Source organism: Elephantulus edwardii, unplaced genomic scaffold (assembly GCF_000299155.1).
Source record: "Elephantulus edwardii isolate Elephantulus edwardi_28Jun2011 unplaced genomic scaffold, EleEdw1.0 scaffold00116, whole genome shotgun sequence".
NCBI lineage: Eukaryota > Metazoa > Chordata > Mammalia > Macroscelidea > Macroscelididae > Elephantulus > Elephantulus edwardii.
Genome location: NW_006399866.1, coordinates 9,371,434 through 9,399,420, shown reverse-complemented (window position 1 = coordinate 9,399,420; position 27,987 = coordinate 9,371,434). Strand labels below are relative to the sequence as shown.

General features: G+C 49.1%; 1 protein-coding gene across 1 annotated transcript; it reads left to right on the top strand.

Annotated features, from left to right (window-relative positions):
* Positions 1-27,987, top strand: GPR144 (G protein-coupled receptor 144). Its single transcript, XM_006892624.1, is given in 24 exon segments — positions 1-70; positions 6,502-6,729; positions 6,977-7,100; positions 7,102-7,425; positions 7,427-7,464; positions 7,467-7,553; positions 7,556-7,612; positions 7,920-8,096; positions 8,440-8,525; positions 8,787-8,983; positions 9,018-9,124; positions 9,672-9,723; positions 10,408-10,508; positions 11,818-11,944; positions 12,359-12,455; positions 16,466-16,521; positions 17,108-17,177; positions 18,745-18,869; positions 20,524-20,546; positions 20,549-20,660; positions 21,121-21,241; positions 24,578-24,619; positions 24,761-24,832; positions 27,895-27,987. Coding segments are annotated over 24 exon segments (2,586 nt in total).

The window sequence follows — 27,987 nt, the reverse complement described above, 5'->3', positions numbered from 1 at the left end:
ATGACAGAGATAATGGGGGAGAAATTTCACTTTGCCTACAAGGTGAAAGCCATTCTTCCCAAAGAAAAATGTCAGTGAGACCAGGGTATGGAGCTTCCCAGCCTCAAACACTTACAACTCTATTCTTACTGCTGTCTTTCATCTTGTTCAGAGAAAGGGGGTATTCTGCCCATTCTGTGAAAGAAGAGAGATTTGCCCAAGTCACATAAAAGTTGCTGGGTTATGGAGCCTTGATTCTGTGAGGTTTGATGCAACCTCAAAGCAAAAATATCCCAATGACCAACTCCTCCTTCTGAAATTCTTGGCCCTGGGCTGTGTGAAGTTTTTCCAAGAACTCTGTTTTTGGAGTTGCCAAGGCAGAACCAGAGACCAGGGATGAAACTTGAGATGTCCTCAAAACACCCTCGAGCTTCTCTTAGGCCCTTTGACCCTCACATCCCCTCCTTCACCTCTCCAAACAATAAACCTGAGGCTCCCAGTGGCTATCATCACACACAGCCTCCAGGAATTGTCTTCAGAGACAAAGGGCCTGTCAGAGCTGCCAGGCTATAAAGCCAATGAATGGCCTTGGCTGCCAGTTGGACAATATTCAGACTCTGAGAAGAGATCTCAGGTAAGGGGAGTTCCAAGGACTAGAAGGCCATTACTTGGACTACAAGGCAGAGATTTGGGGTAGGACATGAAGTGGAGCAAAAAGGACCAGAAGACAGAGGAGATTGGCAGCATTCTAATTGGCTCACACTCCACCCTCATTCATGGAGAGAAAAAGTGTGGGTATAGAAGGCATGTCTGTGACCATCTCTTCCTTGATACACGGTCTTGGGCAAGTGGGCTATCTTTGAATTTCAGTTTGCATATATGTGAAAATAGGCTTCCCAAAGGTCCCTGCCCTGAAGGAGAAAGAGCAAGGGAGGGGCCTGCAAAGCGAAGGCTCCGTCTCAGGCTTCTTCCCTCTGTCGAAGTCTTTGAAGCCAAGGCTTGGTTGAGAGGGATGATAGGTCACAGATAGAGGAGAATCTTGTACATGACCCAGGAAATGGGGAAATACTCATAGCTCTGTCTAAGAGGAGTCCTCTTAACCCCAAATTCTTATTTTGAAAATTCTCAAAACTAGACAAAAGGTGAAAGACTAGCACACTGAATACTGTCTTGTCTCTGTAGACTATTGTGACTCCCCCACTTTCTTTCAAAAATATACTGATTTTTGGTCATGTTGGTAGATGTTTTGGAGTATATAGTTTCACCACAATAAAAATAAATAGACCATGGTGTTAGTCAGTGAGTCATTTTAACAAGCAAAGTTTTGAAAAGACTAGTATATTGGCTGTGTGCCAGGCACCATCTACAAGCTTCATGGACATTTGTTGTTTTTGTTTTTAATATTTGTTGTTTAAAAAAACCCATTATTGTCCAGTTGGAACAAAGTCATAGCCAGCCCTTCAATGAGTTTTCAGAAACATAATTTGCACAGGAGGTGATTTTCCATTTCTCTCCTGCAGACCAGCTAGTGGATTCAAACGGCCTGTATTTATTTGTCTTGGCGGCACAACTCGTTACACTTGTTGTTATGTGCCGTTGAGTCGACTGTGACTCATAACAACCCTATAAACAAACAGCAGATCTGAACCTTGACCTATTTTATGCCATTCTCACCGTCTCCAATACACTTGAATGCATTGTTATAGTCACCAAGTCGATCTATCTTGTATTGGGCCTTCCTTTCCTATATTGACCCTCTGCCTTCCTAAGCATGATATCCTTCGCTACAACTCTGATCCCTCCTTACAACATGCCCAAAGCATGTGAGACAAATATCCATCATCCCTGTTTTTAAGGAGCACCCTTTTTGCACTTTCTCCAAGACAGACTTGTTTGCTCTTTTGACAGTCCAAGGTATACTCAGCACTCTTCACATCACAACTGTAAGGTATTGACTCTTCTGTCACCCTTAGTCATTGTACAACTTTCAGCGACTATGGCTTAGATCAGGTGCACCTTAATCTTTAAACTGACATCCTTGCTCTTCAGCACTTTGGAGGGGTCCCTAACAGCAGTATTTCCCAATGCCACTAAGCCACTTAAATCTGGCAGCAATCCTTTCCCCCCTTAATATTCATTTAGGGTTTTTTTCACCCCCCCCCATTGTTGCACATTTTATTCCCCTCCTGTTCCAGGCCACCCTTAATGAATCCTTTGTTCTGATTGTTATCATATATATAATGCTTAAACATATATTCCTTACAGACAGTTCTTCTCCTCATCTGTTCTAATGTCGTATTCATTATCTATCCACTCTTTTCCCATTCTTTCCCAATCTCCCCGTGTCTGTCCTATTTTATAACAGTGGTGCTTTGAATGCTTGTCCTTTTTTGACTGATATATTTCACTCAGCATAACATACTGTAGGCCTTCCCATGTATGAATTTATTGTTTTTCAGTGCTGTGTAATATTCCATTGTGTGAATCTACCATAGTTTTTCTATCCATTTGTTTGTTGATGGGCACTTAGGTTGCTTTCATCTCTTTGCTATTTTGAATAATACAGTGTCTAAGTAGGAGAAAACAGAGCATGGAGGCACAGGGTCATAAGCATCTCTCTGAAAGGGCAAGAGGGAGTAAGAATAATACAGCATCTCACTGCCTCAGAGTGGAAAGCAGATAAAAAGCCTATGTAGCCTAGCCCTATGATGCCTCTAGATCCACACCAACAGCAAGGGTTTCATTTATTTATTGAAGACTCACAATTGTGGTACCAACAATGGGATTTATTAAGGAAGGAAGCTGGAGAGTGGGGGAGGCAAAGAATATCTCACAATACAAGTCCAGGTTTTAGCCCAACAGTTCCAAGGCACAATTCTTCAATAAATCCAAGCTCCAGTTTCAGTTCAGCAGTCAAATCCAAATCATCCAGCAAGGTTTGGCTCAGCACAGTTATAAGTCAGCTCTCCTTCAAACATCTGGTAAGAACAGCCAAACCTTTAACTGTGGCCAGTGGTATCTTTATACAATGGAATATTATGCAGCATACAGGAGCAATGATTTTGTAAATTACTACCTAACTTGGGAGGGACTGGAAAGCATTATGCTGAGTGAACTAAGTCCCAAAAGGACAAATATTGTATAAAACCATTATTGTAAAATGAGTATGAGGATCCAAAGGGGGGAGTTAGAAGCAGAGGGGTAAGAATGGTGGCGTGTTAATCATAGGGTTTCACAATTTGATGGGTGGGGGGTGAAGGAAATGGGAAAGGTCTTGCGTGGAAAACAAGGTATTCAAACTTTATAAGTAAATCTGTATTTAAAAAACCCTCAGGTGACACCTTGCCATCATTTGTCCACAGTAATACCACAGTCTCTCCACCACCAATGTCTTACCATCACAAGCCTTGCTGCCCAATGTGGGAAGGACTCTTTCTCTTATCTTAGTCTCACAGCTGTTGATAATTTGCAAGACCATGCTGATTTGCAAGAGCATGTGTCTGCAGTTAAGGCAGCTGGAGACCAGAGGTGGCTGTGATAGCTAAAACAAACAAAAAAACCAGCCAACTTTTAGGCTAACACCACACACCATAGTGGCTGTACCTTTTTATATTCCCATGATCAGTGAATAAGTGTTCCAATCTCTCTACAACCTTGCAGCATTTGTTACTTGTTGCCCTATTAAACTTTGCTATTGTTGCTGAGGTAAGATGATATTTCAGTTGTTTTGTGACAGCAATCCTTTAAGTTATATGCTGTAAAAATGCTGCACCATGCTTCAAAGATGGGGAAACCAAGGAACAGGAAATTTGGTAGCAGGTCTCAGGTCAGAGTCAAGATGAACTTAGTCCTGTCTGAACCCAAAAGTTTTACTCAGTCTGACAGCCCTCTGGACTTTGAATCCCAGCTGCTATATCCTGAAGGTGTGCACCCTGCCTCATTACACTTTCCATAGCAAAACGCTCAGCACCTATGCATCCTCCCCAACCTCTCAGTCTCCTTCTGCATCTCTGTCCTCAGAGTTCAGAGCTTCAATCCCGAGAGGCAGAACCTCCCCCTCAGCCCCCATGATGTCTGCTTCCCCCCACATTATAATAACTGAAATCTTATTTTATGTACAAAGTTTTGATCTTGTTTTTTGACATGGAGAAGTCTCTGTTAGGATTAAGACCCAGGTTATGGGTGTACAAGATCAGCTCTGCAACTACCGAATGTCTAATTTTGGAGTCTCAGCTCACTGATTTGTCTTCTGGAAAAATGGGTATGATGGCCCTCCCTCACAGTGGATTGCAGGTAAAGGAGAGGAGGCCTGAACTGAGCAGTTAAACTCTTGATAAAAGAGTTATTGGGGAAAAAAAAAGAGTTATTGAATCTCCCAACTGCCCCATTCTGGCTTCAGACAGGATTCTTCAACCGTCACAAGTTTATTTCAGAGCCAAATCTCACAAGGTGGGCCCCTGTAATCGGGTGAGTTCACATGTAAGGAAAGCAGGAACAGTGACCACTGGCCAGACCACTGTTTTCAAAATTAGGTGGCTCTCAAACCAGCTGGATTCATTCACCCAGAGGCCTGGGCCCAAGGGGCGGAGTCTCCTGGTCCCGCCCATGGGTGGGCAGCAAAGGGACGGTCCACGGAGGAATCATGACCTTGCGGCTGACTTCAGTCTCCACAGACACTCCGTGGACAGGCACCAGGGTAGGAGAAGCAGGTTAGGACCTGGGAGTGAACAGGGGATAGACATTCTCAGGCATCATGAGTGAGGGGGGTTATGGTCCTGTTCCCCTCCACCTGGGGAGGGGTGTGGCGGCCAACTCTGCTTTCCTGAGTGTCAGTCAGTGTTTGGCGGGTGGAAGCCAAGAAGGCTGAGGGACAGGTACAGGTGTGCACAAGGGACCTGAATCAGATTCTTACAAGGTGCTGCTGAAAAGAGGGAGTGGATAGTGAACATCAATTATTTTTCAGAGTTCAGAAAAGTGTGAACCACTAGATTTCTAGTGCCATCATTCTGTGATGGCTCCAGGTCAAGTGCTATGAGGGCTGACACTTGGGGCACTAACCAGTTACTCTGGAGTCACTTTCTGCTCCTAGTGACCCCGTGTTGGGTGAGAATGGGGCTGTGCTCCATAGGGTTTTCAATGGCTAATTTGTTACATGTAGGTTTCCACTTCTGAGTTGACTCAAACCCCTAACCTGGAGCATTATATCAGCACCAGTGTTTTCGAAGGCACATTGGCTGGTTGCCCTAGGTTGCCAGAGGTGATTCTCCAAACCACCCATGAGCGGGTATCCCCAATTTAACACCTCACAGCAGGCACCCTGTCAATCAATATTGGACATGAAGAGATTGAACACTGATCTTGAAGGAAGTATACCCCTGAGGCAGTGGAAGGGCAGCCTGGGCAGGAGGCCAGCATACTGAAAGGTCTGGAGGAGGGATGCTGTCTGGGAAACTGGAAGCAGCTTAGGGAGCAAGGGCCAAAGGTAGTTCCATGAGAGAATCATGGGACAGAAGAGACTAGGGAGGCCTGATGAAACAAAGGCAATGCCAAGCTATGATTTCCAAACAAGACAAGGCATTGTCACCATCATCAGAGACCCTGAGGTCTCTTTCCTCCCATCTCTGGCTCTTGAACTGTTGCTACTCTCCACTCTCCCACACCTTCAATTCACCAGGGCTACAGTGTTTCCAAGCTTCAAGCTTCCATCCTGGAAGGGATGCCTGGAGACCATCCTTTGTGCAAGTAAATGTCTTTCCCGGTGGCCATGCGACCCCACCCAATGCTGCAGCAAAGGGCTTCGGCCCAGTGAGTTGGCTCCCAGCCCAGGGACTGTCAGGGGCAAACTAGGAGCAATACGGTTCTGCAGGAGTCAGAAGAGGCTAGCTAGGCAGGGCAGAGTTGATTTCCTATTTGTGGTTTTTTTTTTTTTCATCTTTAGCTCATACTGGCCACAGCAGTGACCCTTGTTGTTCCCTGTCTGCATCTGCCAGACTCAGAATGGTTTCTTGGTGCCACTGCCTCCTCTACCTTTTGGTACTTCAGCTTAAGGAAGAGTGCAGGGGAGGAGTCCAAGTGGCCATCCTCATCATGGTCACTGCAAAGGTTACATTAGATAAGCCCCTCACATAGACATAGGGAGCTCTGGTGGCCTGGTGGCAAGAAGCTATGCTGCAAACCTGAAGGCACGCAGTTCGAGGTTACCAGCCGCTTTGCTGGAGAAGGCTGGGCAATCTCCTCCCCTGTGATTAATTGCCTTGGAAAACCCACTGGAGGGTCAGTTCTGACCTTACAGTAAACAACAACAATTAGACATAGAAATAGAAGCACACCCTCATACTAGACGCAGTGTTGAAAGCATCTCAGGCCTCCCCTAGTACTGCCATTTTACAAATGAAGAAATAGACGCAGCAAGAGAACCTAACAGGACCAAGGTATAATCTGTCCACACTCGAATGACCTCAAGCCCAGAGTCCTTGGCCCTTCCCACCTCCTGGGTCAGATGCCCACTCACTGTTCTCCTAGATCCTCTCTTCTCTCCAGTGCCCCCTGGAGAGGTGAAGTTGGCAGAGGGGTTGTGCAAGTTCCCAGAGCAGAGGCTAAGCTAGTGGAAAGCCCAAGAGTCCTGCGAACAGCGGTTTGGCCACCTGGCACTGGGCCTCCCAGATGAGGTCCTTGCCCTGACACTTTATGACCAAATCTGGATGGGCCAGAGCGAGGCCCCTCTGCAGAAACCCCTACAGAGGCCTGAGTGTGGGTCTCAGGCCTAGGAAGTGGGGGGCAGAAGCTCTGGAAACCTCCCAGAATAGGTGGCAACAGTAACTGACCCATAGTATTGTGCCCTCCACATCTCTAGGTCTCCTCGTCTTGGGTAGATAATAGGGGGTGACCCCAGGTAGGGCGTGGGAGCTCATTTTTTCCTTCATGGTGTGGGAGACACCCCAAAATCTACAGTTGTTGGAAGGGCATCGAAAGGCGGCCTCCGGTGTCGAAATTTAAGTCTTGAGTGGCGTGTCCCAGCAGGCCTGATCACCACTGGTCTCGCTGGTGTTCGGTGAGAAGACAGCTGACAGGGCGGCTCGGCTGCGCACGTTCCTGCCCGCTCTGGAGGCGCTAACCGCGTGCGTGGGACACGGCTGTGCTCTTCTCCCTGGCGGTGCCCGCGCTGGCCAACGCACTGCAACTGCTCACCTTTGCGAAGCCCGGGGGCCTGGTGCACGCCGCACTCGTGGTGCGCGGGCAGCACACGCCCTTCCTCCCCGCCCTCCGCGCGGATGGCCACTGGCACCACGTGTACGCCTCCTGGGAGCAGCACGGCGGGCGATGGGCGCTGTTAGCCGGCGGGCGGCTGCGCGTCGGGGCGCGTGGTCTGAGCGCAGGTCAGCCGGTACCACCCGGCGGCGTCCTCCTTGTGCTCGGCCAAGACCGGGACTCGCTCGGCGGCGGCTTCTGTGCAAGACGCCTTCAGCGGCAACCTCACTGACTTTCACTGTGGACGCGGGCGCTGGGCCTCTCACAGCTGCGCGGAGCCGGGACGTGCGCGCCACCCTCCGAGGACCTGCTCTTCCGCTAAGACCCGACCTATATGTCGCTCCCTCGCGGCTGCCCACCGTGCGAGTGCGCCTATTCTGCCCTGGTATGGCCCAGGCCGCCCGCCTGATCCCCAGAAGCTGCCCTCTGGCTCCTCCTCGTTTGGCTTCAGGGCGCGTGCCTTTGGCCCCGCCCCTGGCTCAGACGGCGTTTGCTTCTGACTCCTGGACGTAGTTCATTCCACGACAACCTAGTCCACCCAATTTTTGGCACACAGCCCGTCGCCCTCTGGCATCCATATGCCTAGCCCTATTAGCTCAAACTATGACTATCTCTCTAGCCATCATGACCCCCCCTTGCTAGCCCCACCCCCCTAATTCTCACGTAGCCACCTAAACTTGGCGCCCCCTCAGGTCTCAAGTGCCTCCAAGGCCTGTCGGTAGGCACACCAATCAGGGCCTCTGATGCCAGGACGAGGCCCCGACGGGCCTCTTACACCTGCCAGTGCCCTCGAAGGGACCCAGGACCCACCACCGAGGGCCGGGAGCCCTGCGTGCAGCCTCGGCCTTTCCTCTGCTGCTACGGGACAGGTGGGCCCCGCTGTGCCCCTGGGCTCTACAGAAGGAAGCCAGATCTGGAGCACTGCAGGATAAGGGGGAGAATGAGAGGGTGGTGACACTTGGGACTTCGACTCTCCCTGGGGCTTCCAGAGAGTCTAGACCACAAGATAGTAATGAGTCCGGCTGTGTGACTTTGGAGAAGTGATTTGGCCATTCTGTCCCTCAGTTTCCCCACCTAGAATTCCATATGAAGGCTCCAGACATGCAGTCTCAGTGTGCTCTCCCTCCCTTGGGCATCTTAAGCTGTCTGGATGGTAACTGAATGGTCACCTGTGCAGCCATGTGGCCCAGGCCTTCTTCCATTATTTCACAGAAACCTATAAGAGACTACAGGATGCCCAGTCCTGGCCAGGCCAGGATGTTATCAGCCAAGTCAATGCCTTGGCCAATGCCACTGTGGTGGGTTACCCTCCCAAGGTGTCTGGTGAGTCTGGGGTCGCTGTAGGTCCCCTCCCTGGGTTTTTTCATCAGTGAAAAAAAAAATCATATAATGGATCCAGGGGAATTAAAGCTGGTCATGCTCTCTAATTTGTAATTCTTAGAAACTAGGGCCTTGTAACAAAGTCGATCCTCATTCACCAAAGAGACCCAGACAGCCAAATTGATCACCCGGAGGGATCCCTTTGTGTCAGATAGACCAGCAGGTGCATCTTCCCATAGCTGTCCCCTGACCCCATCTCTGAAGTCCATGGGACCCTATCGTTGGCTGAGGCTTCCCACTTCCTGTGTGTCCTGGAGACAGTACTGGCAAAGGTGGCAGCTCCACTGGAACCAGCTGTGCTACTGGCCATCATGTGCTTTCTGATAAGGGTGACAGCCCTCAGCGCTGAGGAACCAGACCCCCTGGCTGACAGCCCTCAGCGCTGAGGAACCGGACCCCCTGGTTGAGCTCTGGGAGCAGTTGGGCCAGGATGTCCTGTTTGTGGCCAGCCTGATTCTGGAGAAGCAGTTGACCACCACATGGCTGTCCATCAGCAAGGTGAGGCTGTCAGAGATTGGTGAGTCCAGGGCCTGGGCACTGATTTCAGCGTTGTTACAGGCTTGTGTGGACATGGACACATCAACACCCTCTCAGGGCTTTATCACATGTTCATCTGTGAAAACTCTTCTTTTGTCTATTTGATAAATTGAACTTTTACACGCAAGTATACTTGAACAACAGTTTCTGCAATAAAACATTAAGAGCCACTAATTAATAAGGACTTTCCTATATTAAGAATCTGCTGATCCACTTGAGAGAGCCTCTATGCTAAGTCTACAACCTATCTCATCTCCCAAAACAACCCAGTACCCTAGAGGATGTGAGATGCTACTAGTTAGAGAGAGGCTGAAACCTTATTCTAAAGAAAGCGCCTAGAGGCCTGGAAGTTAATAAGCCCAGAGAAGGAAGGAAACAAGGTAACATTGGCATTGCCCACTGATAACCGGGCCTGAGAAAGCACACTATATGGTCTCAGGGACAAGAAGAGAAACTGAGAACGGGTTTTGAAGCTTTTTTAAGAGTTTTCCAGGAGACTGGTTCTGTGGAATGGTTCACTTGGACAGATGTGAACTCCGCAGCCTGGGACAGGTATGATCAGGCTGCCACAGGTTACAGGTATTTAATTGGAGATCTGAGACACTTTATTTTTTTTTATTATTAAATTTTATTCATTTTAATGAACATTTACAGAGATTTTGAGTTTTCATTCATTCATTCATTGTTGCACTATTTTCTCTACCCTCCTCCCCAGTTCGTTCCCCCCCCCTTGAAAGTCTGTTTTAATTGTCCAATTGTCTGGGGTACTTTAGCAGTGTGAAAAAGATGGCTGCTGAATTTCAGTTGTCTACCCTGGAGAATGGAGAGGAGGGCCTGGCACAGAGTGGATGTTCTGTTAATGTTCATTCTCTCTTCCATGCCCTGCCCAAGGATTTTCTTGTGGAGTCTCAAAGTTGAGCTCTTACCCAGGTAGCACTGAGTCAGTCAGAAGAAGGACAACATGTTTCCTGGCTAGCAAGAGACAGACCACCAGGCACAGAGTGCTGTGAGGCCTTCAGCTTGACAAGCTGGTGGGGCAGCTTGGAGTGGCCAGGGAAGGCTGAGCCCGGCAGGACCTCAAATGCCAGTCTGAGATCTTAGAACTGATCTGTGAGCCCTAGGGTGCTACTGAGGGTTCTGGAGCAGATGGAGTCATTGAGAATATGTGGACCCCAGTGGTCATCGCACATGACAGTGGGGTACAGAATGTGAAAGAGACCTGAGGGAATTGGCCTTGCCCACTGAGATGCAACTTCCTCCCAGTTGTTTGGTGCTGGTGGCAAGCATGCACCGCCTGGCACTTCTTCTGAGCACCACACTAACCCCTGAGCGGTCCTGAATTCACATCCAGCACCACCATTTGGGTGAGCCTTCCTGCCTATTCAACTAAGAGCTGGGCCCAGGGTGGAGTTTGAGGTCAGACAGCTCCTCCCTCAATCCTGGTCCCTAGGGCTCTCTTCACTCCTGTAGACACCCCATTTTGCTTCCTGCCTTTGCCTATGTGGTACCTTGCATTCAGAATGCTCTTCTTGAAGTCTGGGGAAACTCCTAGCAATGCTTAAAAATGTTGCTTGAGGATTATCTCCTCCAAGAAGCTTTTTTCAGTTTTTTTCTCCCTCCTGACAGGCACTTCCTTCCCCCTGAATATCTCTTATTGCATTTGTGGTGATTGTACAATGAACTTGCTTCCCTCTACTCAAAGCACCTTGAAGGCCTGGGATACTTCTAAGTCATCTGTGTATTTCTCAAGGCCAAGGCCAAGTACATATTCAGTGAATTTGTGCACACTGGAGGGCAGGCACTTATCCTGTACTCAAGTCACTAACATGAGTCCAGGTGCCCCCCCCCAGGAGACACCTAGACTTGGAGGAGTCATATTTGCCATGAGCAAAGCACTAATCCTCTTTAAGAAGGAACAGTGGCCCCGTTGCACCTGTGGGAGGGAAAGAGGAAGCAGAACCTCCTGGCTAGGCCAGCTCAACAGGAAGACCACCTTCCTGAAGCCTAGCCACTCAGCCTCATTCAATCCCAGGCCTGGAGGGGCAACGCCTGTGCCTGAGGGAGGCCCACCTGGGAGGCTACACATTCAGGCTGCTTGATGGACACCCAGAGGGGCCTTGCCACATCCACATCCCAGAAGGTGAAGTGAGACGACTTCTCAGGAGAGGTGGGTAAGGGTGAGGAGGAGTCTGGGTCAATCTTTGACAGTTACTAGCTGAGCTACTTGGAATTAGTGACCTCACCTGTCAGAGCCTCAATTTTCTCATCTGTAAAGTGGAGAACTAATATTTATAATAATTTGGGTTGTTAATAGGTTAAATAATGCTCCAGACAGAGCACCTACCAGGTAGCAAGTATTCACTTAGTCTCCTCTGTTAAACCCCATACATTTCCTCTCTTAGGTGGGCAGTGGGGTGACCCCTGCCCCACCCCTATCCTTGGTGCTATACACATGTGAAGAATTAAGGCAAAGGGCTTTCAGAGCTATGAGGTTAAACATAAGGATTATGGCTGGTTGGAATTCTGACTTTGTCGTTTGTTAACTGTGTGATCTTGGGCAAGTCATTTAATCTGTCTGAGCATCAGTTTGCCCATCTGTAAAGTGTAAAGAGCTTTTCCCTTGGGGCTTGCTGTGGTCTTGCTCAGCCAGTGAGCCCCAACCCACTCATCCAGGTCTCTCTGAAGTCACCATGATTCACAGCTGGCTTGCCTCAAGTATCTTCCAGCACACCCTGGGGGAGGCCAGCCTGGGCCCCCAGACCTCTGACAGCACAGAGGAGGATACAGACAGGATAGAGAGGTGAGTGGGCCCTAATTGGCTGCTCAGTGTGCATTACCTTCCCAGAAAAGGCTGGGGCTCCCTCCTCTTCTAGAACCTCCATTCTGGTAGAAAAATACTGTCCTTCGCCAACCAGACTGTAAATGCATACATTACACATTTCTGGGCCTGCAAAGAATGTGGCCGGTGGGAGCATGGCTCCATTCTTGTCAGGGTTTAGCTGAGTAACCAGCAAGTTCTCAGGGCTAAACTTGAACACGGGTGCCTTAAGTCCCAGCTCTGAATTTTCCTGTTCTATTTCTGGGCTCGACGGCACATAACAACAACAATATTTCTGGACATGAGGTGACAGGCTCTGTATGAGAAGAACCCAGCCAGGCAATACCACTCCCAATGCCCACCCAATTGGTCCCCTTAAAATGTCTATCCAGACAGATTTATACGCACACAGGTGGGCTCAGCCGTCATCTCCTCTGACATGTGGGATGGCACTGGGGAGGTCGGCACAGCCATCTCCAGCCTCAGGTACAGGGCACCTAAGTATCTTTTGACTTTACATTTGTGCACCTTAATATTTGTTCATTGTACAACAAAGATTTAAAAATGAAAAGAAAAATATTCCTCTACAGTCCATCCCCATGGTCCTCAAGGGAAAGAGAATAGAAGTAATTTATTGCATAATTACCTTAAACTAGGTGTCTTAAATAAACTCAAACTTTTCTCTGTCGAGCTGGAATTAATACACAGCTGACTGTCCAGCAGGTTCTCAGAGGCTGTAAATCACATGAGGAGAAATTGCCCTTCTTTCTCCTGTGGTGCCTCTGGTGGATTTGAGCTGCCAGTAAAGCACCATGTTAGGTTAACAAAGCCAAGGGCTAGACTATGCAGCATCAATTTAATTCTTCAACCCCATCTTCTATTTCTCAAAGACAAAAAGTGACCCTGGGAGAAGTGGATGTATTTGGTCTCAGTTTGCACTTGGCAGAACTGGAATCTCGTTCTAGGTCTCTCATTGTCGCCCAGCCAGAAGTGACTCATAGCTGACCCCCCATTGGATTTCAGAGGCTGTAAACTGCATAGAGGATTGTTCATCCTTCTTCCACTGGGTCGATGGTGGATTTGAACCACTGGAGAGATGTAGCCTTGGGGTTTTTTTGCCTTTAGTTCCTCCAGAATTCTCCTTTTCTAGGTCTGGAAAGGTAAAAATTAAAAAAACCAAACAACAACAAATCCTGATGATTCTTATAGTTATATAACCAAGTGTGTCGGTATGGAGACATGCAGTATGGCTCAGAAGGCTAAAAATAACCCAAATGTCCTTAGCAGGAGAATCCTTAAAGAATCATATAGCTTTAACCAGTGGATGATCTGCTGAAGTTATACAAGGAATGAGGCATTTCTTTACACACTGACATGGAAAGTTCTCCAAGCCAGGCTGAGCCGTTATCTTTAATACATGAACTCATTCTTCCTTTGTGCACACTAGAACATTTCGGAGAAGGCCAAAATCCTCTTTGCTCTCATCCACAAATTCTGGATATACATACACATAGGTACACACCCCAAAGTTTTGTCAGATTTTTAATATCCTTTTAAAAACTGTCTTTAAAAAATCAATTTGATTGAGGTGTTTATATTTACATACAATGAAATACATTCATTGAAAGAGCACAGTTTGGTGAGTTTTTGCACCACCACTGCTCATGTCTGCCATCCCAAAAGGATGGCAGCTCATCTCCCCAGCTCATCTCCCTCCACTCACCACAGGAGAAAACACTCAGTCTTTCTCCATTAAGAGTGATGTTAGCAGTGGGTTTAGCAGTGGGGTTTTTGTAGATGATAGCCTAGTGGGTAAGGAGTTGCACTGCTAACGCAAAGGCAGGTGGTTTGAATACACCTACTTCTCCACAGGTGAAAGATGGACACTCTCCTCTCCTGAGATGTATTTACAGCTGCTGAAAACCTGCTGGAGGGTCAGCTATGAGGTGGTTCTGATTCGATTATACATAATAACAACAACATACATATCAAATATATAAATGTATATTTTTTCTATGAATCAAAATAAATATAAATGCAATATGCAGGTGACACAGCCTTGCTGGCTGAAAGCAAAGAGGACTTGAAACTTGCTGATGCAGATCAAAGACTACAGCCTTCAGTATGGATTACACCTTAAAACAGAAATCCTCATAACCAGATCAATAACAAAATCATATATGTGGAGAAAAGATTGCTGTCATCAAGGGTTTCCTTGTACTTGGATCCACAATCAATGCCTATAAAAAGCATTAGTCAAGAATTCAAACAACATATTGCATTCAAAAATTAATCACAGCTGTGGCAAAAGACCTCTTCAGAGTGTTAAAAGGCAGAGATGGCGCCTTGAAGACTAAGATATTCCTGACTGAAGCCATGGTTTTCGATTGTCTCTGTCTCATGTGGTAAAGAGTTGCACTGCCATCCCAAAGGCACACCATTTGTTTGACTCACTGGTTGTTCTGTGAGATAAAGATGGACAACCTCCTCCTGTGCAATTTACAGCCTCTGAAAACCTGCTGGAGGATCAATTGAGACAATTCCGATTCCACAGCACATAACAACAGATATGCATGTGAAAGTGAGACAGTGAATATAGAAGACTGAAGACGAACTTAGTGCCTTTGAATTATGGTGTTGGCAAAGAATACTGAATACACCATGAACTGTCAGAGACCAAACAAATGTCTTGAAAGAAGTAATGACGATGAGACTTTGTCTTACCTACTTTGAACATGTTAGTAGAGAGGCTCGGTCCCTGGAGAATGACATCATAAAATAGAAAGTGAGTGGGAGAGAAGACTGTTGATGAGATGGATTGACACAGTTGCTACAACAGTGGGCTCAAACACAAACAGTTGTGTGGATGGCACAGAACCAGGCGGCGTCCTGTCCTGTTGGTGCTGGGTTGCTAACTCGACAATACCCAACAACAAAATCGAGGGTGATGGTTGTTGTCAGATGCTGTTAGCTCCGCCATTGTGAGTCAGAATCAATGGCAGTGGGTTTGGTTTATGGATTTGGACATAATGAGTTTTATGACCTTGACTTTACAACTACATTTATATTTTAGTCTCTACACTTTAAAATACATCATTGATGTAACAATTACCCATTTGAAAAATGTTATGTGCCATCAAGTTCCCTGCGACTCATCGCAACCCTATGTACAATACTTCTGAACCCTGTCCTATCCTGAGCCAATTTCACTGTTTCTGACACACCTGCTCCCATTGCCCAAGTTACTATGTCAATCCATCTCCTCCAGGGTCTTCCTTTCCTGTGCTGTCCCTCCACCCTTCCAAGCATGATGTCCTTCTCCAAGGACTGGGCCTTCCTATAGAGAAGGTTTTATCTATGTTCTCGGCACCTAGCACAGTGTTCAGTGTCCAGGAATTGTGAAGAAATGATAATTCAGACAACCCCTGAAATAATAAGTTCTCTGGAGGCATCATCACGGGATTCTGGGAAAAGCATGGATTTAGCCAAGCCAGGACCCTCTGTCACCTCTACCAATGCCTGGCTGTGTGCTCTTGAGCCGTTTCATTAACCTGTCTGAGCCTCAATTTCCTCATATGAGGAATTCATACTTGCTACCTAGGTTGCTGTGAACTATGGAGTTGGCTACGGTTCTTCACGAAACACCAAGTGTCATATTTTAGTGAGATGACATTGGTCTTACCCTCTCTGGTTGGGATAACAGCCCAAGTCCCACATTTAATCCCTGTATGTATTGGTTCTGATAGTACTGGTCACCTGATGTGTCCTCCCTCCTTAGTGACATCTCTGAAAAATCCATATTGTGATTTTTAATCACAAAAGAAATTACATGTTCATCATAACACACTCAAACCTAGACTTACCCATTGTTAAATTGGCTTTGTTTCCAGGCTTTGTGTATGTGTGTGTTTTCACAATTACTCAGACTTTAGTTTTTTTCCATAAATGGGCTCATATACATAATACTCTCCAGGGGTTTTTTTTTTCTTTACTGAACAGTGTATTGCAGAAATCTTTCCAAATCCATGTTTTGAGCCTTCTTTGTTCATCTTAACAGATGCAGAGCATACCCCCACTGCTCCGGTTTTCTGTACTATGCAGGATGCTGGCATGGAATCTCACTCACCTGACCTGTCCTTCCATCTCCCCACCAACTTTATTCTCCAGCCCCTCCACCTATGACCCATGCTGGACAGCCGCCTGGTGCTTCAAACGCAGAGGCCTCAGCATTCCCCACCTGTGCGGCTCTCATTTTCCAACACACGCAACACCTGCCTTGTGCCCCCAGTACACTCACACCTACCCAGCACCCCTAAGCACATTACACACACACCTGTGTTATACCCCATGCAGCTTATACCCGCCCTGCAAATTCACATATGTCCCTGGGCCTCCTTTTTCTCAGGTCTGAGCTGTGCCCCTGATGGACACTGACATGTGTGGTGTCCTCACTCCTTTACATGCACACAACTCACCTACTCTGTCCCTGTTTGCTGCCCCCAGGCCTTCCCTCAGAAGCTGGTGGAGCCCATCTGTGCTTTCTGGAACTTCAGCAGCAAGTGAGTTTCTTTACATAAGGCATTTGGGGCTTTTTTCTTAAAACACTCACCCTGCTCAGATATGCATTTGGTCTTCACTCACCAACCATCTTACAGAGGTGACTTACATTCTACTCAGGTTCAGGCGAAGCTGTGGCTAGAGAATTTGTTACACAGGGGATAGTGAGCTCCCTGTCTGGGGTGTGAAGTGTGCAAGCCCATACTGGCAAGTGCCTGGGAAGAGAGTCATCTCTCAAATGAGTGTCCGGCTTGATTATATGTGAGGTCAGGGACCTAGAGTGTTGGAAGGGACAGACAAGGTCACAGAAATTAACCCCAGCTTCTTTTCAAGGACCCTTAGCTGAAGGAATGAACATTGATGACTTTGCTTAGTAATTACTGCAGTTAATCACTGATAATCAGTTGATGGTATCAGCCTGCCTGTCCTCCCACCATCCTTGAAAAGGTTAAGTACATTTGACAGATTGGAAACTGAGGTCGAGGGGGTGCAGTGACTTAGTCATATAAGCCTGTAAAGGAGAAACGCTTTTCCCTCCACAAACCCTTCTCTTGCCATATTCCCCCACCCCATGTCCACTCCTTCAAGAGCCCCTCTGTTTTCAGCAATGTGCCAGGACTCCACTGCATGCTTCTGCAACCACAGCACCAATTTTGCCGTTACAGGTGTGTGACACCCAGGTGAGCACCTCGGGGTGAGGAAGAGGTGATGTCAGCACCAAGTCTTAGGAGATGAACAAGCGTTGAGCACAAAAGCAGCCCCTGATGAAAGCCAGGGAACAATGGCTTTTAAGGGCTGGCATGGATGACTTGTCACACGACGCTTCCTCTGCAAGACCCAGGAGTTAAAGATGAAATTACAAGGTGATCACATGGTAGAGGTGAACATGGGTCAGATCGCATAGGGTGTTACATGCTGGCTCACAAGCTGGACCCTACTGGCAGGGACAACCTTGGCAGAGTGTTAAACAGATGTTGGATTCGCCTGTACAGCACCCTCTGGGGTCTGGGAGTGCTATTGCAGGTGACTAGGACAGTGAGGGGAATGTGGCCTTGTGGGATTGAGGGAGGAGTAAGAAGCCGGTAAGGAATAAAGGTTTTGCCACAGGGGATGAGGGTCTCTGAGCATGAACACAGCAGAGACGGGCTCTTAGGTGATACCATGGGGGTCTGAGATGCCCATGGTTTTGTGGCCCTGGTGTTCCAGGAAGAAGTGAAGAGCTAGTCATTCATACTGTGTGCCAAGACGACAGTGAAAGTAAGAAGAGGGCTACCTCTTAAAGGACAGGTGGGAAAACCACACTGCAGGAGGAGATCCGGACAGGGTGAGGCATAAGCCAGAGGGGCTCGGAGTGATCACACACTCCGAGGTGAAGTGAGTTGGTCAGAGGAGTATTCAGGGCCTGAGACCCGGGAATCCTGAGGTGACTTGGCATGTTGAGGAACATGCTAGAATAAAACATGTTATCAAATGTGTGTCTCATGTACAAACAGGACATAAACATTCTTCCATGTTCAGCCCCAATACTAGTGGCATTCACCTAAATGTGGTGTCACACATGACCCCCTCCCACTATGGCGGTCACTTCCCATCTAGGGCTCTTCAAACTCAAAGCCATTGAGTCAGTTCTGATTGACCCCCAACCCTCTATTAGGTTTTCAAAGTTGTAAATCACAACAAGTGGAGATAGCTCATCTTTCTAAGAAAGCAACTGGTGGATTCGAGCCACCACTTGGGCCCTTTGGGTTAGCAGCGCAGTTCACCCCAGACCACACCACGAGGGCTCCTTCTAGTGCTGCGTGTTACTTTTCCATCTCGTCGGAACTGGCCTATAGCTGACCCCCCAGAAGGTAGTCAGAGGCTGCAAGTCACATAAAAGGCGAATGTTCATCTTTCTCCCACAAAGCAGCTGGTGCATTTGAACTGCATGCTTTTGGGATTGTGGCACTACTTCTCACCACTGGCCACCAGAACTCCTTGCCCTTTAGAGCTTAATAGCTGTCAAATGAGTGGTAACTGGGCCCACTGGGCCTATTTTGAGTGAGCCAGTCAACGAAGATACACCAAGCCATGTTTGTTTATTCCTATGTGCAGACCTCCACCCTGCCATCACCATTCCACTTAAGTACAGAGAAAAATGGGTTGGGAGTGGAGGTGAGGCTTGGAGTCCACCCATTAGGAGTGAATTCTGGTCTGAGTCAGGTCAGAGTGGTGACAGGTGACAGTACTCTCTGGTCTCTTGCTCCATGCAGAGAGGCCCTGAGGAGGAGTCACTGCTGAGGACTCTCGTTTGTGGGCTGTGGTGTCTCTGTGTCCTTGCCACCACCTTCATGCTCTTCCTGGCAGCCAGGTGAGGAGGACCCCCTCCTCCCAGCACAGGGCCTCATCACCACACAACCTCCATTTCTACCCAGCCACCTGGCACGCTGAGCCCTGCCTGCCCCACAGGGGCCCTCATGCCTTCCTGAGGTCAGGGGTCCATACCTTACCATGGGAGGCCCTTGGTGGAAGGCTTTCCCTTAGGGTGCACTGTGTCCTCCCTGCACAGATCCCCTCTGCCTCCATGTCCCAGATCATTAGCCCAACTGCAGGGGAACCCAGGGGACCCAGAGGAGGGGCAAGGGCCCTGAGATGTCTCTGTTAATAGATTCTTCTCGTTTAGGGTCCACAGATCAGAGAGTCACAGTCCACAAGAACCTCACCTTCTCCTTAGCCTCTGCAGAGGGTCCTCAAGGCCAGTGAATGGGCAAAGGCCAACAAGGTGGGCAGCCAGTGGGTGGGTTGGAGCTCAGGCAGATCTGGACAGCACAGCTACTCTGATTTTCACTTGCTTTATTTCCCTGGGGAGGAGAAAGGCCTAGAGAACAGTGGCTGGACTGGACCCAAGCACTGCCCAGAGACCATACCCTCTGGTACCTCCCTGGGTGGCCATGATGGGAATCCCTCACTCCCTGCAGGTGGTATGTGTGGCTGTCACAGCTGTGATGCATCTTCTCTCCTGGATGCTGGTAGAGGGGCTGCTGCAGTGGAGGAAAGTGGTGGCTATGAGCATGGAGCATGCGTCCAGGCCCAAGGATAAGGCCCTACTACACCATGGGCTGGAGTGAGGGGCCTCAGATCCCAGCTCTTGCTCAGTTCTCAACTCTGCACAGCATCCTAAATGCTTGGCCCCCATCATTTGGCCCCTCAAAACTGCTTGGCACCTAGTACTACCAGGTCCTACCACCACACAATACCCAGTGTCACATGGTGCCCAACACTACCTAATACCCATCTATACCCGGCACCCAACATGGCCTAGTACCCAATACCACCCAACACACATTCCCACTCAGCACCATCACTAGCCAGCACCCAGTGCCCATCTCTGCCTGGTATCCAGCATTACCTAGTATCCAATACCTTGGCACCCAACTATACATACCCACCACCCATCTCCAAAAGCAGTTCAGTTGTATGAGCTCTGCAGCCTCAAACTACGCCCAATTTTAATTTTTCTAAATCGTCCTGTTTCAGTTAACTCCTCTAGTGCTATCTCCCTATTCTTTGAACTGCTAACCCCTAAGCCAGCTGCATCCATCTATCTCTTTTTTTCTTTCCAACCTTAAACCCTCAACCTAATCCAGCACTCCCTACTCCCAGACTGCTTATGACCCCAGTGAACAGAACCAAGTTCTCCCAACCTTGTTCCCCACTTCTTTCCAGTACAGATGTGACAATGACATTGCTGTGGCTACAGCCCCGGAGAAAGGCTGTGTACTGACGGGAAAGAGTGGGTGACTTGGTCTTGCGGTCCCTCTTCCTCCCTCTGGCATGCCCGTGGCCATCATGGTGATCAGCCTGGCCATATCGTCCCCTGACTATATGGCTGCTGGGCACTGCTGGCTCAGCGTGCACATAGAAACCATCTGAGCCTTTGTGGGGCCGGGGCGGGGACATCTGGGGGCCTGGAGGGGAAGGGAGTTCCAGGGGCAGGGAAGCCCCTGTCAACCACTGATGCCAAGTGTACAGACCAATTCCTGCATCCTGTCCGCATGGTGATGGTCTCTGTGTCCAGCACCCACCAGCGCGCCCATGTGCTGAGCCCACAGCCCCACCTGCAGCAGCAGATCGGGATCCAGTATGGTGAGGCCCAGACTGGGTGAGTGCAGGGGGATGTGGGAGAACATGGGACTCCATATCCCCAGTGCCCATTACCCCACTCTCTGCCACCTCCAGGCCTTTGAGAAGGGTCAGACTTTAAACTTGAGAACTTTATAGACCCACTGAAGGTTGCATCTGCACCTGAGCCTTAAGCTATGGTCCTGGTCTGAGGCTTCAGCATCTCTCGGGGACTATTGTCCCCTGAGTGAGCTCTGGTGGTTAAGAGCTACACTGACAACCTGAAGCACATGGTTCAAGTCCACCAGCTGCTCCTTTGTAGAAAGCTGGGCCATCTTCTCCCATGTGATTTACTGCCTCTAAAAGCCCACTGAAGGGTCAACTATGAGTTGGTTCCCACTACATGGTACATAACATAACTCTCCGCTGGAGTGCTGAGGGCCAGAGGGAGCCCCCAGGCCATCTTCCCCCCTCCCACAGCCCTGCTTACTCTCCCACAGGGCCATAGTGAAGCCAGTGCTGGTCCTGCTGCCTGACCTGGGCCTGACCTGGCTGGTCAGCATCCTGGTACACATCAGCCCAGCCTGGGCCTCTGCTGCTGTGGGCCTCAACTCCTTCCAGGTACCTGCAAACCCTGGTCTGCCTGGAATTGGAGCTCTAACATTCATCATGAGATAGTGAGCACTCCTCATGTGAGGTGCCTAACAGCATCTGAGGATGAGGTGGGCGGGCACCTTACCCCCTTCCCTGGCAGACTCTTTCCTCCAAGCTCCATGCTCCCAGATTTCCATAGGCTTGAATTCCAGCTCTGCCTTCTTTGCCATATGACCCTGGCTGTGTTTCTCCACCCTGACACAGGGTATCCTGTTGCCATGGTGATTTCGCCAGTTCTTTGCCAGGCGCATTTCCTTACCCAGGATAGGGTAGGTCTTCAATGCACTCATCCCTCCCTGTGCCACTGAATTGGGTGGAGACGTAGCCAATGTCACTGGAACTGCCATTTCTGCCACCCTCCCAACCCCTTCTCATGGTCTCTGCCTTTGAGTCTCATTTCTGTCTCTGAATTTTCTCTGAGCATTCCTTCTCTGCCTTACAGGCACTGTCTCCCTTTGTGGCCCCGTCTCTTGGCTGTGTCTGTTTTGTCCATCAGGGACCCACTTATCCCCCCTCCTTGGCTTCTCTTGACATCTCCCCATCTGGCTCTTTACCTCTGACTCCTTTAGTTTTCTGACTCATGCCCTGTCTCTCCATCTCCACAGTTAAGACCCTTTCCTGCCCCCTTCCGGTCAGCCTCAGGGCATCCTTGAGGGTTTCCTGGTGAGGAGCAGGAAGGTGTGGGGCTGAGTGTCCCGTAGATGTTCATGGGACCCTCTCAGGCAGGGCAGGCTGAGGGGTCCTTTTCAGAGGCCCACTCCTTGCTTCTCACTCCAGACCAAACCTTTTCCTTCTCTCTTTTCTCATACTGTCTGTCTCTCCCCAGCCCCCTACAATCCTGTCCGCCAACCCCCTCTCTCATCCCTTTGTCTATCTTGGGCAAAAGCTGGACAACACTTGCCCTCAGACACTTCCTCCCTTTTTCTTGTTAAAGTGGCCGGAGAGCAGGTTTGGGCTAGAGGGACTGGAATCAGCCTCAGAAATCAGTCTTCGGGCGAGTTATTTCCATCTGACCCCTGTGCCAAGTCTCATGGAGGGAAAGCAAAGCCTCACTCCTACAGCCAGCTGTGCCTCATGCTTACCTGGCTGATGGAGGCCTGGGAAGCCTGGCCTAACTGAAACAGGACTCAGTTTCTACATCTATAGGAACCAGTTACTGCTGAGTCAGTTCTGATCCCATGTGTGTCAGGATAGAACTGTGTGTTGCAGTTTTCGAAGCTGATTTTTTTTTTGAAGTAGATTGCCAGGCCTTTCTTCTGAGGGTGTCTTTGGATGGCCTTGAACTTCTTGTCTTTTGCTCAACAACCAAGCTCATTAACTATTTGAATCCTCCAGAGACTCCACATCTTTATACAGAGGATCATATATTCACCCAATGGCGTCAATTGAGATAATATTTACAAAGGACTAAGTACAGTACCTTGCATATGCTGGGGCTGCCTGAAGTGAGCTTTCATTTATTCATTTAACAAATACTTCCCTGGTGCCAGCTCATGCTTCATGTGGGGAATATGGTAGTTTGTGAGATCAAAGAATTCACCTTTTTGGAGGTCTCAACCTTAGAGAAAGACAGACACCAAAGTCATTCAACCACAGTGTGATGCTGTTGGCTGAGAGACTCAAAGAGAGAGAAGTTTTTAACTGAGACCTGACTACTAGGTAGGAGGGGAGGATGAGCCTGTTTTAAGGCAGAGGAGCAGAGTGGAATCAAGCAGAAAGGAGGGCCAGACAATGCAGAACCAAACTTCATTCAAATGTACTAGGGAGCTCTGGTGGCCTAGTGGCAAGAAGCTGTGCTGCGATCCCAAGGTAACATAGTTTGAGGCCACCAGCTGCTTTAGTCTCCTCCCGTGTGGTTAACTGCCTCTGAAAACCTGCCAGAAGGTCAGTTATCGGTCAGTTCTGACTCCACAGTACACAACAACAGAGGGCATGAGGGGTATTAAGCAGATGCTGGAGATGGAGATGGAGATACAGATACAGATGTTGGCTGAGAGGGTTTTTGGCGGGGGGAAGAATCTTTGCTTGATGAAAGTAGGTGGGAGACACAATGGGAAAGGGCAGTGCGGAGGCTGCAGAGAGAGCGGGTAGATGAGATGTAAAGGGCTGGAAAGTGCCAGGACCTGTCCTGATGACTGTGGTGGTGGTGGTGGTTGTAGGGGTGTTAGGGTGGTGTCTTGGTTGTCCTATTACAACAGAAATACCAAGTGATTTAACAAGCAAGTTCTAGTGATTTAACAGGCATGGTAGAAGATCCTTATCGCTTCTGCTTCTGGTTTCTTGGAGATTCCCATGTGTCTGGACATCCATCTTCCCTTACATCTGGGAGGTTCCCAGTGCAAGGACCTCGGGCCCAATGGACACTGCTCCTAACTCTCCTTTCTTAGCAGTAGTGAGGTCTCTCTCTTTTCTGCTTGACTGACTTTCTTTTTTCTCTCCTTAAAAAAAAAAGTATGTTTCTCAAACAAGGGTGCAACTTAAGTTGGGTTTTACTTCAATGGTAGAGGGAGTACTGGTCCCAGTGGCAAGAAGCTGGACTGCAATCCCCAAACACATGGTTCAAATCCACCAGCTGCTCTGCAGGAGAAAGCTGGGCAATCTCCTCCCATGCGATTAACTGCCTCTGAAAACTCATCAGCGGGTCAGTTATGGGTCAGTTCCAACTCAACAGTACACAACAACAACAAGAAGAAGAAGGGTACAGCTTAATGAGTGGGATATGAGTCACAGCCTCTTAGAAAGCTGTGACTCAAGATACAACCCCCCATAATCCTTCCTTCTTAATGCCCAGAGTTTAGAATTTACAGCCTATCCAACCTGTGGTCAAAACGGAGGACAACTGCACATTACTGGGATTCATGGCCTAGCCAAGTTAACACATATTTTGAAGGGACCTGGTTCAATCTGTGACAGGTGGTAGCTTCCTGGTTAGTGTCTGGGACCCTTGGGAACATCACAGTTTTCGGTTTACTGAGCTTCAGTGTAGGCTGTTGCTTTTGGGGTTGTCCAAACAGAATTCTAGGTTCCCAATCCCATCTGCTGGGAAAGGAGATCTAAGGATCAGGGAGGATGAATGGGGGTCAAGAGGCTGAAATAGGCTCGCTTGCTTGCTCTCATAGAAAGTCATAGCTGCAGCCTTCAGTGGGAACAGGAAAAGGACAGGGTTTAGGGCCATCTTTCTGTTGTCTCTGAATGACACTGGGTGTGGCCACTGGGGGCCGCTGCATCCCCAGGCAAGGCTAAAGGCCAGGCAGTGGGGTGGGGGGTGATGGCAGCGACAACTGCCCGCTGGGTCTATCTCAGGGTTTGTACATCTTCCTGGTCTATGCTGCTTGCAACCGAGAGGTGAGCGGTGAGTTGAGGGAGGAAAGGGGAAGAGCTGGGTGCAAGGACCGAGGACCGAGGACCGGGGTTGTGCCCAAGTGAGTTTATCTGCAGGGACTTCACACCCATGGGGTCACCACACCCACTATTGTCTGCCCTCAGGTCTGGAGCACCCTGCAAAGAACTACAGAGAAGAAGGCGGTCCAGGTGTTCACAGTGGGGACCATCGTGGGGGTGGGAGGGGCTGGAGGCCCTGCCCATAGCCTGGATCCAAGTGTCACCCATTCACTGTCCTTTCAGATCCCTTCAAACCCCGCATCCAGCCCTCGACTCCCAGATTGTTGGGAGGCAGCCCTGGACAACACCTCAGCATTTGTCGCACCCTGGAAGAACATAGCCCGCAGAGGTATGGGCCCCACTAGTCTCTCTGAGGGCTGCCTGAGCTTTTCCCTGCAGGCATAGCTGGGGGGACACCCACAGATTCTAGTCATTCATTTGGAAGACCAAAATCTGAGACCCAGGTTACTGGGCCCTAGGTGTCTTAGAAATGGCACAGCTCACCATCCCCCAACTTCCCAAGAAGCAGGGACCCCCTAATGCCCAGCTCAGAAGTGGGGCACTTTCCCTGGATTGAATTGGGGATAAGGTTCCCACATCTTGAGGTAGGGTGTGGGGTCCAGTCCTGCTTCCACCAGGAGTTCCAGCTCAATTGCTGTGTGTTTATAAGTTACTTTCCTTCTCTGGACCTCCATTTCTTCATCCTTAAAATCTTCGGTAGTTTAATGGTCAGGAATTGCTCTGCCAATGTAAATAAATAAAGGTAGACCAGTGTGAAAACCCCAGCTCCTCCACAGGAGAAAGATGAGCAGTCAACTCTTGTGCAATTTACTGCCTCTGAAAACTGCTGCAGGGTCAGCCTTTGGTTCCAACTCCATGGCACACAACAACAATCTCTCCAAGGGAGTTGTAGTGGCTGAATGGTAAGGATTTGCACTGCCAACCCAAAGGCACAGGGTTCAAATCCATCAGCTGCTTCATCACAGAAATCTCCCGTATGATTTACTGCCTCTAAACATCTGCTGGAAGGTGAGCTATGAGTAGGTTTCGACTCTACAATACACAACAACAACAATATCTCCAAAGTGCTGAAAGGCAAGATGATCAGTTTAAAGACCAGGGTGCATCTCATTGAAGCCATGGTATTGTTCCACTGCTTCTATGCATCTGAAAGTTGGACATCTAAAGAGGAATTGGTCTGCCTTGGAGGAAATGCAACCAAGGTGCCTTTTAAAGGTAAAAATGGTGAAACAGCATCTCAAATACTTTGGGTATGTTGTCAGGAGGGCCAGTCCCTGGAGGAGGACATCATGCTTGGAAAAGTGGAGGGTCAGTGGAGAGGAAGATTTTCTTTTTTTCTTTTTAAATTTATTTTATTTCATTATTTTTTGTATGTACCATCAAATCAGATCTGACAGGTACAGGAGGAGATTGTTCCTCCTTCTCCAGCAGAGGATCTGGTGGATTTGAACCGTGAGGATCTGGTGGATTTGAATCGTGCACCTCTGAGACTGCAGTTAGGAAGAGTTTCAAGATGGATTGACACAGTGTCTGCAACAATGGGCTTGAGTTTGCCAGAGGTTGTAAGGATAGCACAGAATAGGGCAAGGTTCATAGGGTCTTTGAGTCATAGTGGACTTGACCGCACCTAACAACAATCTGCGGGCTAAGTCTCTGAGTGGATCTCTCTGAAAGTGGGATTCCCACCCAGGGTGGGGGGAGCAGAGGAAGAGCTTCCTGCCAAAGTCTCTTCAAATTCACCAACACAGTTGTTTCCCACCCACTAGGAACTCATGGTCCCAGGACCTTCTCCATTGCAGAGTCTGAGAGACTGGTGAGGCATGGCAGGGAAGGGCTCTGGCAAGTGTGGCTGGGAGAGTTGGGAGCACCACAGTGACTAGGGTGGGCTGAGGTGGGGGATTCTGGAGGCCCCTGTTCCTCAGTTACTGGTTGAAGAGCCCTGGGACTCGCTGACTGAGGAGGACTGAGCATAATCTCTGTACGCTGGCAGCGCCTGAATGCCAAGGCCACTGTGGGGAGGGAGAAGTCATCACTATGGTAGCGGAGGGCCTCAGGGCAAGAGGGAGTGAGGAAGTGAGGACCCACCTCCCCCTGACAAACATCCTCTGTCCCCAGGCTGTGGAACTGACAGCATTCAAGACTTCAGGTGTGCTTCCCCCCACAAGGGGATATTTTTGTGCCTTTTGGACTGGACACCCCCTTCGCACTACACCCTTAGGAGAGAAGTGTTTTCAGAAACAACTCCATCCCATCAATTAAGGGGCTCCTTCTAGTCTCTGGTCCCTGCTCCTACCATGTTTTCCATGATCATTCCGTGGGCTGTGTCAGTGAAAATGTATTCCTGGGAAAAGGTTAGTTCAGGAGTCAGTTTGGGGAGCCCCTTTCCAGAGATGATGTGCCAGGGGGCCAGTGAACAGGATTCGAGAACCTGTCTTCTTCCACTTCAGCAACCCAACCTCCCAGCCTTATTGCCTCTGAGGGTCCTTGTCCTGATGCCTCACAATCTGACAAGTCCAATGAAGAAGGAGGACTTTCCTCCAAGGCCTCAGTCTCCCCAGCTCAACAGCTGATAAGCAAGCAGCCTTGTGGGCAGGTGGCAAGGTTGGAGCTTCCCCGAGTCTTACTCAGAAGAAGTGTGAGGCCTGAAAGCTCAGTGTCAGCCTCTCTGGGCCTGAGTACCCATGATCTCCTGAGTATCCTTGATACAGACAACCCCTGAGGAGCCGGCCCACTATAACCCAGTGCCGCACTGTGAGATCCTCGGAGGAGAAGAGTGGGGAGTGTGGAGCTCTGACTGGGACGCTGCTAGATTCCAAGTGTTCAATTTGAAAACCTAGGCATATGTGCTGTTATCTTCCCATTGTCCGCATTAGGAAGCTGAGGCATAGAAGAGAGCAGCCACCAGCCAAGGTCAGTGTCAGAACCGGGGTCAGGGCTACACCCACAGAAGCAGAAACAGGTACAGCAGTAGTCATGTGAGCATATACATGAAAAAATTAGAACCCAGGTCAGTGTGACTCTTGGATCCCCAGCTAGCTGTCCACCAGCTATGGGCTCAGTGTTTGGAACCTTAACTTCCCCCTCTGCAAAATGGGCTAGTTGAACCCTTTGCAGGCCTGTTGGGAGGGCACAGGGACTCTGCACTGGTAATAAGCATTCTGAGAGGACCTAATTGAACCCCCTCCCTGAGATCCCAATCTCCCCACACCCCCACCCAGCCCCTGCAGGAGCAGCAGAAACAAGAGAGCTGCAGCGGGCGCCTCTGCTCAAGTGACAGCGCCTTTGTCTTCATTGAATGGGTGCGTTGCTAA